At 43.8% G+C, this 16,620-nt stretch overlaps 1 protein-coding gene across 3 annotated transcripts in view; it reads right to left on the bottom strand.

The window, feature by feature from the left end:
- The window catches only part of LOC118088377 (very-long-chain enoyl-CoA reductase-like), a 38,307-nt gene extending 24,084 nt beyond the window's left edge, over positions 1-14,223 (bottom strand). For 2 of the 3 annotated variants that reach the window (XM_035121981.2, XM_035121980.2), the window contains exons 1-7: positions 13,073-13,439; positions 5,064-5,114; positions 4,756-4,807; positions 4,345-4,389; positions 2,992-3,095; positions 957-1,072; positions 727-832 (exon numbers count right to left, since the gene is read on the bottom strand). In XM_035121981.2, coding sequence (XP_034977872.1) covers positions 727-832; positions 957-1,072; positions 2,992-3,095; positions 4,345-4,389; positions 4,756-4,807; positions 5,064-5,114; positions 13,073-13,099 — 501 coding nt within the window. In that variant the 5' untranslated portion in view covers positions 13,100-13,439. Of the gene's footprint in view, positions 1-726; positions 833-956; positions 1,073-2,991; positions 3,096-4,344; positions 4,390-4,755; positions 4,808-5,063; positions 5,115-13,072; positions 13,440-14,103 lie in introns of those variants that run through there. The other variant, XM_035121983.2, reaches the window with a different exon arrangement.
- Between the last annotated feature and the right edge of the window lie 2,397 nt (positions 14,224-16,620).

Below are 16,620 nucleotides of genomic sequence, written 5' to 3'. Positions count from 1 at the left end.
GGCCTCTTCTTCCCCCTCATGGCGGGTGGCAGTGGCAGGAGAAAGAGTCAACAACTACTGAAACCACACTCAGCTTCATGCTTGGCCCCAATTTCTTTTGAACATTGGGGGTCCCAGTTCCCCCAAAAACATTGGGGCCCCCCAAAGAGCTGGGCCCCTAGGAATCCAACAAGGCAGCAGTCATTTTCAGCAACAGGCCTACAAGCCCAGTTCCAGCTTGTGTGCTGCAATAAGCCCACTAGCTCCCTAGATGGGAGCCAAAAGTAAGCTCAGAAGCATAGGAAGCTGCCTTGTATGGCACCAGGCCATTGGTCCATCTAGCTTAGAACTGTATACAAGGACTGGCAGAGGCTTCCCCTGATTTCCCAGCCCTAGCTGGAGATGCCAAGGATTGAACCCGGGACCTTTGCTATGCAAAGCACTGAGCTGGGAAAACTCACACTGTCAAGGAGGGCCTTTGCGCTTGGCTAGAAGGGATTAAGTGGCTATAGAGCAACAGTCAGAGAAAAAACTATGGAAGAAATAAAAATGGTAATGTGGAAAAAACAAGCTTCAGTAGTGAGGTGTTCATGTTAACAGGTTACATCGATGTTAACATTGTGAGTGGCAGAAGGCAGCACCGTACCCCGAAAGCCGTGCCAAGGATTTGGTTACTGCCGTGCTGAAGGTGGCGGCCAGATCTGAATTTTACAGAAGGGCTGTGAGTAGATTGTGTGGCAAATTTACCTTAACAATATTCCTCAGTGGCATAGTCCCATGGGAGAACCGATGAACAAATATTGTTTCAATCAACCTTTTGATGTAGTGGAAAGAATGGCAGATACATGCCAAGCTAGAAACAGCAAGATAAAAGCGTTTCAGAAAGCTAGAGAGACACAAATACGGCAAGACATTTCGGAATAAAGTTGCGGGCAAACCCAAGAATTAAATCCTCCGGCCTTAGAAGTGCGACTTACTTAACTACGGGATGCCGGCTCGAGGAAAACCTGTCATCCAGGCCATAGATAAAAGGCATACGGAAATAAAACGCAAAATAGATGAACAATGGGCCCGTATATTCTATTAAGAATACCTGCAAAAAAGAGAGAGATTGTTAGGTGGTTACCACGGCAATTCTCAGCGGCACTGAATGCCAGAGAAAAGGAAACTGAGGTCCCCAATACGGCACCTGTGGGCACCCTCAGACATGACACCTGACAAGGCCCTTTGCCCCTTTATTTAGGTGTGTGTTGGTGGGAGGGTTGCCTGTTTTGAGGGAGGTTGCTGTCTTGCTTTCTTGTCTGTTGTTTTTCATGGGTGGGTATAAAGTTGGTTTTGTCTGTTTTTTTGGGGGGAGGAATAGGCATTTTTGTCTGTGTTTATTGGGGGGAAAGGGTCCTGAGCATCAAAAGATTTTCAAGTGGGCAAACAATTAAAAAATGGGGAGGGTGTGTGCTTTAGTCAAGACATTGGCCATGGTTTGGTTCCTTATGCCAACACTGTGTGCTGTTATTCCAATCACTACAGATGTTCAATAAGCATTTGCTATTTCATATACACACAGTTTGTGCCAGCATTTTATCCCTATCCATGCAAGACCCCATTGAAGAGGGCATATAGCATGGATCAGGCAACTTTACAAGGTCCATGCATTATTTTTGGTGGGGTGCAGTTGGGACTGAGAACACAACTTGGCATGCGAGTAATCTAAGCTGCTGCTTTAGGAAGTCTGCAGCCTTCGTGTTTCTGAAGACATGAATTGCAAGTTCTGGTGAAAATTCAGAAACCAGAGCAGAGTATCTAGTCATCAGGCCTTTGGTGCCTCATCCTTCCTCTAAAAAGTGCAAGCAGAATAAGACAACTAACGATGCAAAAATGCTCAAACTGCACAATTCACACAGATTGCATAACTTGGGTTATCCTGGCAGGATGAAAGGCAGAAGACACCTAGTCCTAAATTTGGCTCAGCATGAGCCACTTACTTCCTCTTAATGCCACGGATTCCAACACATTGCTAGTTCCTTTGCTTCCCCTCCTTCCCCTCTCCCCATGTCCCCTTTCACGGCATGTGCTTATGTTGGAACCCAGCCAAGGACGCCTCCATCTATGCAGGAATGTCCAAATGAGAAGCTTGGAGGATGAGAAACAGTTATGCCCAGCAGTAGAGAACTTGGGTGTGAATTATAATATTTTTTATATATACGTATTTCAAACTACTGCTTTCAGCTTTGTAAGTTATCAGCAATATAACAGGGCATACTAAAGGGGAAGCAGGAAGGCATTGGGGCAGGGGGAGGGGCAGGGGCGGGGGGGAGCTTTGGATAGGAAATTCCTTATCTCCTGTTCCCACAGATTTCAGCTTTGCCTTTGTAAAAGCTTTCATGCTAGCTTTTCCAATCAGGCCAATGTGTGCCTTGAACAGGTGTGACAGACAGAAGTCAACTGGGAAAATATCTATGTCCTTATGTCTCGGAGAGACTTCACCTGTTGAATTTCTGCAGGCACTGTGGCTCAGTCAGAATAAAAGAAAGAAGGGTCCAGGGTCACTATTCTGTTGCTGACGGTCCTGTTCAATAGGACTGGGACAAGCAGCTGGCCTGCCTCTGGGTCTCTCGCCCTAATTTAGGAAAACTTGATCCCTGTGTTGTTGTTTCTTGCTACACCCCCTAATTGCCATTGCCTCCACAAGCTGTGTTTTGTCGTGTTGCCAAGCAACTGCTGCTGCTTTGCAATGTGTTTGCCTGCCAAGTATTTGTGGCAATTCTATTCTCCCCCCCCCCTTGGATTCTTCACCCCACCATCTCATAAATCAGACACACACACACAAAAGGGACGGGAGAGCAAACGAGAGAGAAAGAAAAAGATGGCAGGGGTGGGGAGAGACCCCTACCAATTGTGCTAGTTGGCAAACCAAAGCACAACTGGGGACCTGACCGCCAGCACAAGGAGAAAGTGATGCAAGGATTAATTAAGGCAAACAGTTATTAAAACATTTGAGGCTTTGAAGCTCACCATTGTCCATCCTATTTGGGGCCCTAAATCTTTAAAATAGAGCGTAGCGGTTGTGCCAACAGGGAGCAGCTGAAGGGCTTCTTCATCCCTCAGTGATTTTCCTTCTGAGAAGAAGAGAGAAAAAATTTTAAGTGCTTGACAGCCGAAAAGGAACGCTAAAGCATATGACTCCTAATCAAAAAGCCTGCATTTCCCGCTGACCTAATAACACTTTTGCATTTATGGCAATGAGCCTTGGCTGAAAAGCAGCTTATTTCTCCAATTAAATTCCATGTTCACCCGGAGCGTGGGGCGAGGGCGTGTGAGAACTATATACAGCCTTACTGACTAGGGTTAGGCAATATCCGGTTTTCAACATTGTGTTTTTCCCCCAGCTAAACATTGCAATATAGTGGTAGGTCACGATATCTGAAATAAGGATAGAGCTATGCAGAGGCACTGGCTGGCTTCATGGTTTCCTCCACATTTTGATTTTTGCATAGCACACAGACACACATATCATGATTTGTGATATATAGCCAGGTCAAAAATTATGGAACCAGTATCATGATTTGGACTTCAAACTGGTTTGGGAAGACACAAGGATATACTGTACTGATCAGCCCTACCACTGACCTGTCTAGTGTAGAACTGACTACCCCCCACAATCATGCAGCAGCTCCCCACTGGCTCAGGCAAGGGTATTTCCCAGTCCCAATACCCAAAAAAAAAGCTAAACACAAGATGTCAAGAGTTGACCAATGATCCTGAGAAAGGCAAAGCAACGGAACTATGGCCTCTCCCATAAGCACATTGTTCGGAGTAGCTTGAATAGCCGAAGAGATAAAAAGTGTAGCAGTAAGTGTTGCATGGCAACTGTTTTATATATCCACACATGGTTTTGTAGCACCACTCCTTCTCCAGTGTCCTGTCCAAGGCCAGCTGCAGATGGTAGTAAAGTTGGGCATCTCCCAAAATCCCAAGACCAGAAAAGGACCCGCTGGCCTGACAGCATCGTCATTCTCACTTGGAAAGACAGCAAGAGACATTCTCAGCTTGCATGGCCCACATCTTCCATGTTAAGTCCTCGCTCCATCCCTTGAGCTCTGTTTTACCCAAGCATACACACGATAAACATGGAGGCAGCCATTGGTCTATCTACGACTGCAGGATTATAGACCTCTCTTGATTGACAGATCCTTTAATGTTATTGGAGTTTTATAGTTTCTGTGGCTACCAGTTAACATTAATACATCTTTTGGATGATACAGCAATAGTGTACGTAATGGGGTTTTGCATTTCACTATAAACTGCTCCAAGATAAGAAAAGTTGTACTTAAATGAAATAATAATACTTCACTATATAATACTTACTGGGATCAAGCCTTATAGACTGCCTTGAGGGATACCACTGAGGATCTGTAGGGACAAAAAAATGGCACAATTAATAATAATAATAATAATAATAATAATAATAATAATGTCTGCTCAGTTTCCTAGCACTGGGGCAGGAGTGTCTGTGCCACAAACAAAGAACTTTTGAATTTACAAATATTACCAAATTACCAAATTGGTGGAAGGGCAACCAAGGAAGGGGGGGTATAACTACTTTTTTAACAGGTTTACTATAATTGTTTCAAAGTACATAGAAGAAGATACAGGGCTTGTATGACAGAGGATATCAGTGGCACTCAGGCTCCATGCAATGACATATAATTCAAGCATTTCTGGAAAGCTTCCCTCACTTTTTAAACATGGATTCTTTTGAAAAATACATATACTTACATAATTTATGGAACATTAGCCTGATATCACTTATTGTAGCATTTGGCTCAACCTAGGAAGCAAAAATATATATATATAAGCATGCAGGCATTCAAAAAAAAGGATTGTCAAGCTCATTGGTTCCTTTTTACATTTTAGGAAACAGGAAATTAAGGGTGAGCTTCCCTATCTGTGATATGGAGGAAAATTACCGTATGCTGATCCATCTCAAACAGGATCCTTTAAACAATTACTAAGAAAATATATCTAAAGCACACAGATCACTCAAAATTCGGTTAAATTGTAGTAATAACGTTATGATTGTTTACCTTTTCCAAAAAGCATAATTGTTGCTTTGTCTTCCAATCAAGGATTTCAACCTAAGAGAAAATACCAAGTGAATAAATCAGCTAGAACAATCTCGGTGACGGCTTCTTGTATCTCTGTGAACAGGAAACAGTGATTAGACCAACAGTTGTTAAGCTGGTTGCTAAGCCATATTCTGCAACCAGGGGGTGCACATAAGCTTTTTAGCTTCACAGAATGTTAACACTGATCCATAGAGTCATGGTAGGATATCAACAGAGTGGCACCTAGCTGGCAAGTGGGAATTATTAGGTCTTGGAGATACCTGGTTTTCAACACAGTGATGTATCACCAGAGAAAAATTGCAAAATACTGATATATTACAATGTCTGAAATAAGGATGGAGCTATGTAGAGGCATTGGCTGGCTTCGTGCCCCCCCCCATTGTGATTTTTGAATAGCGCGCGCGCACACACACACACACAGTATATTGCCAGGCCAAAAACTATGAAACCGGTATCACAATATGGACTTGAAACCGGTTTTTCATGATGTATTGATATATCGCCCAGCCCTAGAAATTATGAATGCTGTGCTGGGGATCCTGCAGTGCTAAAGAAATAAGCACATGCTGTTGTGTCAATGTAGTGTCTGGAATGGTGCAAGGAAGTTCATTCATTCTAGGCACTGTTTCCAGCCATATTTGCATCGTTTATGAACTTGGTGTAACAGTGCCCTTGCTAGTGCCAATTATTATAGAATCACAGAATTGTAGAGTTGGAAGGGACCCTCTAGTCGAGGGGTCAGCAAACTTTTTCAGCAGGGGGGCCGGTACACTGTCCCTCATACCTTGTGGGGGGCCGGACTATATTTTTTGGGGGAAATATGAACGAATTCCTATGCCCCACAAATAACCCAGAGATGCATTTTAAATAAAAGCACACATTATAATCATGTAAAAACACCAGGGAGGCTCCACAAATAAACCCAGAGATGCATTTTAAATAAAAGGACACATTCTATTCATGTAAAAAATGCTGATTCCTGGACCGTCCGCGGGCCGGATTTAGAAGGCGATTGGGCCACATCCGGCCCCTGGGCCTTAGTTTGGGGAACCCTGCTCTAGTCCAACCCCCTGCAATGCTAGCACAGAGGTGTTATAGTGCCCTATCTTGTCAACACCATGTTCCAGGTGTTTCCACCATGTTCCAGGTGGTTCCTTGACTCAGTGAACTTTTACATCAGCTTGATATGTCATTGCATCCCACCCTGACATTTTATTTGCTGAGGAAGCAAATTCAACAGAGCTTATTTCCGGGAAGACATGTATACCATATTACATAGGATTGCACTGCAGGTATACATACTACTGTTACGGGAGTGGTTTTTTCCCCCTTATGAATTTGACCGCATTTGTTTAGTACAGCATACAGTGGTACCTTGGTTCTCGAACTCGATCCGTTCCAGGAGTGCGTTTGACTCCCAAAACCGTTCAAAAACCACGCCGCGACTTCCAGTTGGCTGCAGGAGCTTCCTGGACTCAATCGGACGCTGCATCGGATGTTCAGCTTCCGAAAAACGTTTGCAAACCGGAACACTTCTGGGTTTGCGGCATTCGGGAGCCGATTTGTTCAACAACTAAGCCGTTCAAGAATCAAGGTACCACTGTACAACGTATTTTCCCATGGAACTGCTGTCAAATTATGCTGCTTTGAGTATGCAATGTTGTAAGTGGGACATGAACCTTGAAATGATTAAATTTATCAAACGCTCATAGACAGGCCATTTTTACCCAGTCAGAACTCGCCAGAACTTGGGCACCTCTCAGGTGGACGTTATTGCCATTCTAAGAGAACAAGGAAGGTTTTCATGGCAAATTCTGGAACCTCTTTTTTATAGAAAAACAGATTTGTTTAAAAGTTGTAAGAGCCATTGCAGGAATACTGCAGGACCTAATTACCTATTCCCATTTATTGTTATAGCCACTTGGATCCCAGCCCTTTCCTGTTGCTAGATTGTCCTACTTGGTACTTACAACCAAATACCATATGGACCCCCGTCCCCCCCCAAAAAAAACCATCACTCAGGGGAAAAAAGCTTGCTTTGCAATCTATGAACAAGCAGGCTGGTATAAAAGCAGTGCAAAATGAATTAAACCTGCCTGTGCTGTTATAAAGTGCTTGTGTAAGTGAGCCTCCCTTTGATTTAATTAGAGCAAGAGCATAATTTCTCCTTATACCCCAAGCACCTGATTACTTCTTAGTAGTCAAATTAATCTTTCCAAGCATTTCTCCATGTAAGTCTTTTTTCAGATCAAAATTCCTTTGCCAGAGTTGGCAATAAACCATGCCAGGGAACTATTTCTTTGCAATTGTCTGTTGCCAAGCAACAGCACTGGAGGAAATACAAACAGATGCTTGACTAGAAAAGTTAGATGAGCATCCACTGAAGAAAAGTTTATAAAGTAGAACAACATCTGCAAAAGACCGTCTGATTGTGCAGGGACACTACTCACACAGTGCACAAATGCACGCACACAACTGTATATACAGAGGTGCCCCTTTGTAAACTGTCTACAGTGGTGCCTTGCTTAACGAATGCCCTGCTTAACGAAATTTCTGCTTAACGAAAGGATTTTTTGAGCGGAGGTTGCCTCGCTAGACGAATTCGTTTTATGAAAAATTCGTCTAGCGAATCGCGGTTTCCCAATTTGAAATTCAATTAATGCGTTCCTATGGGCAAAAAAAAAAATCGAAAAAAATTCAATGCATTCCTATGGAATTCGCTAGACAAATTTTTCGTTATAAGAAAAGACCCGTGGAACGAATTAAATTCGTCTAGCGAGGCACCACTGTACATCACACATTTGTAATTCCATAGGTATACAGTAGTGGGTTTTTCCTGTTCTAAGTTAAACTGTTAAGATCTGCTGCTTGCAAACTTTATAAAACAATGCCACAGTGTGGAACAAGCTTCTTAACATTAACACACACACACCCCAGGCTCTCTTTGCCCTTGGCTCCCAAGTGCCCCCTCTGCATTGTGTCATGTGTAGCAGAGGGACCGAAACCCGAGAAAGCATACAATTCCAACTAACCCTGTTTCCTCTCCTTTTGTGCTCCCAGATCTGCCTATAAATTCCCGCCTCATGCGCCAGCAATGTCCTAATGGAATATGGGTTACCTGGTACCTGCATCCTGCCAGCCTAGTTTTTTCACTGACACAGGGAGAAGCCATTCGCGTTGGCACAGTTCAGGGGGACAGCCCTTTCCTACACAGGATGAGAGTGTAAGAAATTTGGCTGTGTCTTTATTTTTTAAAACTGCTGTTTTGGAAAACACAATTTGAGCCTCCTCTCTCTAAAAAATCGAAGTTGCTATTGGTCCCAGAAGCGACATGACTCAGCATAGCTGTCACCGTTTAAAACGGCTACTTCTCCAATAACTCTAGCCCACCAATGATAGCAAGCAGCTTTCCAAATAGATGGCAGGGGAGGGGGGATAAATAATTGAGGAAGAGCTTGCTTTTTATTCGTCAAGTGCTTTTCTTTCGGAAAGAAATGTGTGCACTGGGATGACCTATTTCCAAGCCTAGGGTGGATGCAAAAGCCCTCTAAGGAAGCAAACACAGTGAATTCCTGCTCATTTAATATTAGTACTTCTCATAATTTGCCTTTGGACTCTGTAAAGCAGACCTACCCATGCCAAAATGCAGCCCAAATATGGCAACTCACCAGGCCTCTAGAAGACTGCTATTTTTCCTAGTTGTCTGGACTCCGAAAACAGGGCACTTGGCAAGGGCCTGGCAAGTCACAATACATGACTGATGGGTTGTGTTCGACTGAGTTGGTTGGAGGTTATGCCAGGTCTCCTACGGAGAGGCTTTCTTTGCAGGATACATGCTAATTAATTTTTATATTGTGCTATCCAGAATATCTGATTTCAGAGTCCTGATCCAGACAGCTCCAAACCCTACAGATGACTCAAGTACTGCTGCTTATAATGTCTTTGACAAAAACCTATTCAATGTATTATTGATGGGTTTGTTTCCACACATTATGGGATTGGTCTGCGTTATTTAGTTGAGAGGAAAGGCTCATCCCTTTTATGGGTAATTCAGGACAGTATACAATATCTTATCTGCAGATCACAGGCGCTTGTTAAATACTGTATCCTGGTAAAAGAATCTAAACTTTCTGAGCTGCAGCAAAGTAAAACAAAAAAACACCCCAAGCAAGGCACATGCCCAAACGCTGGTCATAAAGGGTGCTTACAAACAGTCACTATTTTGTAGGTGGGATTCAGTGGTGCGCCAACAAATTCTGGTTGTGCAATTAATTTGGTGCTCTTGCACAACAAACCCACTCCCAAGAAAAATTAAGGAGCAAAGTGTTGGGAAAACTGCAATGGAAAGTGTGGGATTAACAATTGTTTGAGACACGGCGTCATAAAACTTTGCGCAAACAAGTGAGAATGCTTAATAGGCAGGTGGCATGTGTTCAGTGGACATGGGGGGCTAGGCTAGTCCCCTAAATGTTCCCCTGGCACCTCCTTTCCAGCTTTGGGAACGAGGCAAGTGGGCTCCATCATCTTGCCAGATCCCTTGTGCCTCTTTCCCAAAGCCCAGAAATCTTCTGCCTGGCTTAGGGAAGGAGACAAGACATCCAGCATCCTTTTCTCATATTGGCCAACCAAATGCTCGTGAGAAGCCCACAAACAGGACCAGAACACAAGAGAAATTATTATAAAGAAACAAGTATCTTGAAGCCCGTTAAAATAATAAATAAATAAATAAATAAATAAATAGTGCCAGAATGGACCAATTAAAAACAAAAAACAAAATCAGTTTTATAAAGGGTTCACTGAGTAAGTATGTCCAGGGCAAAGATAATAAGACCAAGTACATGATTTAATTTATTCTGGCTTTTTGTGAAGAAAAATGTGCTAGTAGTAGAAGTAGTATCATCACCAATGTATTCATCACCATCTAAACAACTGTCTCAAGGCAATTTACTAAAGGTAATTAAAAACCGTAACACATTTAAAACAAAGCTAAAACCATACAAAGCATGGTTCATTGTTCATTCATTATTGTGCATTCTCTTGTCTCAATTTTTCTTCACAGGTACTGAATATGCCTATCTGTAAAGCATCTATGGACACAACGTTGGTCCAAAATATGAAATATCTCATGTGCAAGTGCACACTGAACTGAACCACTGCTCTGTGAATTATTCTTGTTCCCCAGTGTTTTTGCCAACTGTTATCAGAGTACAGTGGGGCCTCACTTAACGAATGCCCTGCTTAACGAAATTTCCGTTTAACGAAAGGTTTTTTCTAGTGGAGGTTGCCTCGCTAGACGAATTCATTTTACGAAAAATTTGTCTACCGAATCACGGTTTCCCATAGGAATGCACTGAAATTCAATTAATGCGTTCCTATGGGCAAAAAATAATTTAAAAAAAATTCAATGCATTCCTATGGGCTAGACGAATTTTCCTTAAGAAAAAGACCCGTGGAACAAATTAAATTCATCTAGTGAGGCACCACTGTACAAATGTGTAGTATGCACTTCTCTTTGGATCAATGCCTGAAATAGTGTTGCTGTTTTTTAATGGGGTAGGGCAAGCAATTAATTTCCAATATTGTTTAGGTGCTTTAAAAAAAATTCTATCCAGGTACTTCAAGATTAGAAGATGAGAACAAACCGCCACAAGATGTTATTGTTGTTTTTCTGAAAACCTTAGGTTGTTAAATCACCATGCTCAATTAAGATTACGTATGTTCAAATGCAGCTCAGATTGCACAACACAAAACCTGACAAGGCAGGTGGTGGTTTAGTCTTCCAGGAAGTTGCCATCGTTGCAGCCAATTTCACCTTCACCTATTAGTCTGAAACATAGTCTATGTGTTCTATTTTCAGTGATAATATAGAAGCACAAAATACACTGTTGTAGCACACTTAGCATGTTAATGAAGGCATGTATAAGATGACAAAGCACAAAATTGGGAGATTTGCTGAAAAGCAGTAGTTTTTGCCAATTTCCAAAACAAGCAACCAGAGATTGCTTCAGCACCGCATTGAACAAAACCATGTTCGGGCTTAGTGTGTAGTTTGAACCCAGACAAAACACAAGCCATAAACCATAGGAGAAACTTTGGTAACTGACAGCCTGAGAGCCCTCCCTACCTCCTGGCAAAGGAGCTGGGATGCCAAGGAATGTTAACGAAAATCCCAAATCGTCAAACATAAAACAGTTGGCACGAACCAACCTCCTTTTGGAGTGCTCCTCACGGGTACAGCTTCTCCTCTGATAGTGGAACTCCCTAATGGCAAAAGCCAGTGAAGGCAGACAGGGCTAAGTGGAGGGACTCCTCTGAGACACCCATATTCTCTCCAGAATAGTTGATCAGTTGAATTGTTCTGCCTGGCTGCATTCCTATGCAGCAGCAAAGGAGAACATCTGATTGGGTCTAATTGGATCTACCCCTTTTGGCCTGCAAGTCCTTTCTGCCAAGCTACACCTACTTACCCCTACATCTGATGTCAGGCAAGCAAAGAGGCATGCTCACAGCACAAGGAAACTTATCAGGCAGAAGCACTCAAGGAGGGCACAAAGCAGGGCTCGTTAGGGGTTTGGGTTAGGTAGGGAGCATGGCCTGGAGAGAGTCTGAAGGGCCAGTTAGAGATAGATAATAAACTTTATTCACATTAGCCAATGGCCATAGCAACAATAAAACAATACACTATGTACAAATAAGAACATTGAATAAAAGGCCAGTTAGAGAGGCGCATTTGGCCTCCAAACCCAAGGTTCCCATCTCCTGTCATAAAAGCCTTTCATTGTTCTTAGAACATTAGGTCGTCAAAGGTGGCAACCATCTCTTCTCCAAACACAGGCAAAAATTAGTGCAGCAGCTATTACTAGTAGGAAGATGTGACAGCCAAGTAGGTAGGTAATCAGGAAAGGGATGCCTCGAGATAGTAATTACACAAATCTGGATGGTCAAAGGAGGCTGCCTTATATCAAGTCAGGTCCATCTAGCTCAGTATTGTCCACATTGGCTGGCAGCGTTTCGAACAGACTTTTGCAGCTCTACCTGCAGATGCTGGGAGTTGAACCAGAACTTTCTGAAAGCAAAACAGTTCCTTTACCACTGTGCTATGGCCCTTCCCTGAAATCTGAAGACCATGGATACAGTCGCATGCCTGCCAACATTCATGTGTTGACTCACCTTTATAACGTACCTAATTATGTACAACCCCTGGTGACACACACTGATTTAAAAAGGTGTATTTGCTGTGGCATGAAAAGCATATACTCCTCTATGTCATGGCAGTGGCTGCCCATGACCCAGGAGGTACAGGAATGCCAAGAAACTGCCAAAAGACTATGACTATAATTCTCTTCCCACAGAGACATAGAACTCCTGGGCTTCCCTATAGCAGTGGAAGACAACAGCACCTACAAAAACCCAAAGCATCAGGCAAAGTTCCTGCTCAGGCAGGGACAGGAAAATCTGCTGGTAAGAAAACATATCCCATCCCAAATCTGATGGGTCAGGAAGACACAGGGCCAACCAAAGGTGTGCTGCAACAGCAAACACTAGTACAAATAGATATCTGGTGGGTCTCCCAAGTGCACGCTTGGTCTAAAAGTGGGTCCTCCTAGGATGGTCTTCAGACTTCAGGAGGAGTTTAAAGGCCATGCCCCCCTAAGCACGCTGGAGAGGGAACAAGCCCTAGTGGTTGCAGCCAGACAACGTGTTTAAGGATCCAGCGGCAAGTGCCGGGTTCCCGCTGGCTCCAATTCAGAGAGAGCAGTTGCTGCTCCCTCCCCCGCCCACCACCATCATCATCATCAAGGCACCCGCCGGCGAGGGACCCTTTTGTGAGCCAGCCCAAGGATGGAGGGCGCAGGCGCAGCCCTCTTCCAGTAAGCTCCGGAACCCTGGGTCCCCTTGGGGGTTTCTCCCCAGCCCCACTAGAGCGCCCTCCTCCTCCCTAGCGCAGGCTCGCGGGGGACACCCACCTCGAAGAAAGTAATCCTGCTGCCCATTTTGCAGGCGGCCGCCCGGCCCCGACTCCAGCTACCGGCGTAGGGTATGCAATCGGCACCGCCGCCGCCGGCGCCACCGCCACCTCCTCCTCCCGCCTGCGCCGCGGATGCACTTTAATTGGGGGGCCCCCGGCCGGTCTTCCGGCCGGTCAGGTGATTCCTTAGCCCCAGGAGAAAGAAGCCCTGCAGGGAAGAAAGCGGAGGGCGCGTCCAAACCAGGGCGGGCAGCGGTGCTCGGCCAGTTTACGCCTTCATCCATCACTCTCGCCCCATCCCCTGGAGGGGGAAGGATGGAGGAGATAGTGCCGCCGCCGCCGCTGCTGCATGCAGCCAGGGTGCGCTCAGTTCCTCAGTAGCTCCGCAGCAAAAGGGGGGGGGAAGCAGAGACCCGTAGGGGCGACGACGGTTCGCTGCTGCTGCTGGGCGCGGCTTTGCGCCACGCGCGAAGCGCACAGAAACGCGCGGGAACGTCCACCTGGCCTCTCCATGTGCTTTGGGTTTCCTCACGTGACTACTCAGGTCTGGTCGAGTGTTTGTTTGCTTAATATGTATTAATACCTCGCTTTTCTTCAGGAAAGTTCGAAGCAGCTCACAAACAAGAACCAGTTTCCTATCCAAGGATTAAGAATAAAAAGCCCCCCCCTCTACAAATTTACCCCCAACTCTGCTACCTCGTACCGAGAGTCAGTCCTCAGTTCAGTTACCAAGGTAGCTGTGGAGGGAAATATGAATTCTTGTGACCCGCGTGTGGGGGCTAAATAACAAAATAATTGGCAGGCTGTCTGGATTCAAAATGTGGGACCTTGCACACTCTCCAGCAGGAGAGAACAGAGCCCCCAACAGCCGAGTTTAAAAGTGCAAAATCAAGCAGTGGTATAGTTAGGAAGACAGTATAGGTTTTTAGACCCTTTTATCCTGTCAGCTTGCAAATACAGCACTCGACGCTTTTGCAATCAACAGACCACACCCTATTAAGTACTGTAAATCTAAAACGCTTTACTTACTAAAGGTTTCAAAGGTCAGCTTCATGCAGTTATCCAAGAAGCAGCAGGATACTGGCAGAATACTCTTGGGTAGAAAACACAGAAAGATGGCTTTGAACACACGCTTTAAGCTTGCAACAAAGCCTGGACACGCCTTCCTTGTTCAATTAAAATGCCACAGAGAGAAGAAACAGGAAATGAAGGCTTCACTTCCTCCTCATGGAAAAGAGGGGGAGGGACTTAGCTGAGACTAGGAATCCAGCTCTCTATCGTTTTAACCCCTTCATTAGCACTCATGCAAAATTATGTATTTGATTGCAATTCCTCATAGTGGTAAGCAACATGCCTTTGGGTAGTGGAGATACTGTAACGGACTCCTGGACTACTCATAGCCCAGGAGTGGGGATACTGTGTACCTCCAGATGTTATTGAACTACAGCTCCCATCAGCTCTAGCAACTATGGCCAGTGACCAGGGCTTAGGGGAGTTGTAGTTCAGCAACATCTGGAGAGTTTCCCCACACACCTGACATAGATTCTATGTTGTCTATGTCACATCATCATCATCATTACATGTATTTTGTCCCTGATGGGACTCAAGGCTGGCTGGCTGGCTGTAACTCTCTGTAGTTTCAGATAGAGCTCTTTCCTAGCCTTAGGTAGAGTAGCTGAGAACTGAACCTTCTACACAGGCAACATTGTATGCAACAGTACTGAACTGTTTGCTTTTGCCCCAAATGCAGACACAGCACCTGCATGATTGGAATTCATGTCAGGTGCTCTTGACTGAGGCCTGTCTGCTCCTCCATCCCAAGAAGACCACTGCGGCCTAGGCAAGTGTCCAAACTAGGCCTTGAATACTTGCAGCTGAATATGCACCTCCATGCACAGATGCAAATCATCACTTGATGTATCAGCCATAACACAATGAACATGCATGGGTGCAGGCAGCAGCCTAGAAACAACTTTCATATCAGTCTAACTCGATATTTATCTCCTTTTTTCATTTTATTAATATTTTACAGAGTTTAATCAGTTACAAAAACATTAAACAAGGCACAATAAACATATGGTACAGGTTGGGATGTTAAGTAGTCCAGTCAGTGGGTTGCATTCAACTAAGCTATACTTAGAGTAGAGCAATTGAAATAAATAGGCCTAAGTTTGTCATGTTCATTAATTTCAATAAGTTTACTCTGAGTAGGCCTAGCATTAGATACAGCCCAGTATTTTGCAGGTGGGATTTGAATGTATACTAGGAAATTCAGATTTGTGCAATTAAGGTGGATTTAAATGCTCTGTTGTCCTTGCACAATAAATCCTTTAAAAACAAAAAAGGCTGTCTTTTTGCAGTTAGGAAACTGAAGGTGAAATGCATTGAGAAGTGTGAAATTAACAAATGATTAATGGGAAGACATATAATAAGTCCCTCAAACAAATGAGAACGAATGCTTGATAAAGACCGAATAAAATATAACCTCTGCTTCTGACCAGTTCTGCCAGAATACATTTTGTGCCAGCAGCATTTTTCCAGTTCTGCCAACATGGCAGAGCTGCCAGCAAATCCTATAGCCCCCTCAAGTCAAGGGGAATCAAGTACAGAATTGGGTCCTTAGTTGTGCCTCATCATGCCTACCAGAAAACAACTATTTAGTATTAATGTAGCCAGATTTGGTGTATGATCAGAATAGTGTTTAAGCTCGGCTTTTTAACATCCCTTCCATTTGAGCTGCAGCCTTCTGGGATGTCACCAAGGTTTAGTTAAGCATTATTGGAGTCCAATGGACAGTGATAAATAGAAGCTTGCAGCAGCAAATTCCAAATACTGGAAGGCATTACTTGCATAGAATGCACACAAAGGGGGGATTACTTATTCCAAATGGGGAATATAAATAAATTAGGCATGATTTACAAGTCAGTATTTTGGATTTGATACAAAATGTTATAGAACTCCTCACATCATGTTATGCCTTCTCTATTACTGTATTCATATGCTATTGTTCAGCATCTAAAAGCATGCATATTTTGTAAGGAGCAGCTACAAAGGAAAAGGGAAATTAAAATAATATTTCAAATCTTGATATTGGAACTTAACTGAGTCATTTTCATGGAGTGCCAGTGATTAGGCACTTTGGACTGATTTGCGCTAAGTTCTGGAGTAACACAGAACTGTTCTGGACATTTGAGATTTTATTTTTCATGGGAAAGGGATAGATGTTTATTTGTGGTTTTCATTGCTTATCCCATAATATTTAGACTTTTGTTGATGTAAAGTAGGACGCCTATGGACTTGAACATGTTAAAAGTAGTTGTCCCTGAATCATTTTTTTAAAATGAACAGGAATAAATTCTGTGACAGTTGGAAGGAAGTTGATCAATGCTACTTGGGAGTGATCAAAGTAGTAATTGTACACCCACTTATCTGGAGTAAGACCCACTAGGTTCAGTGCCACTTATGTCCAAGCAGATATGTAGATTGCAGTTTGAAAGTTCCAGTCCCACCACCACTCTGGGAAAGACGCAAATCCAGGGCATCGGA

Source organism: Zootoca vivipara, chromosome 7, assembly GCF_963506605.1.
Source record: "Zootoca vivipara chromosome 7, rZooViv1.1, whole genome shotgun sequence".
In the NCBI taxonomy this organism is placed as follows: Eukaryota; Metazoa; Chordata; class Lepidosauria; order Squamata; family Lacertidae; genus Zootoca; species Zootoca vivipara.
This window is presented reverse-complemented; position numbering and strand designations above follow the sequence as displayed.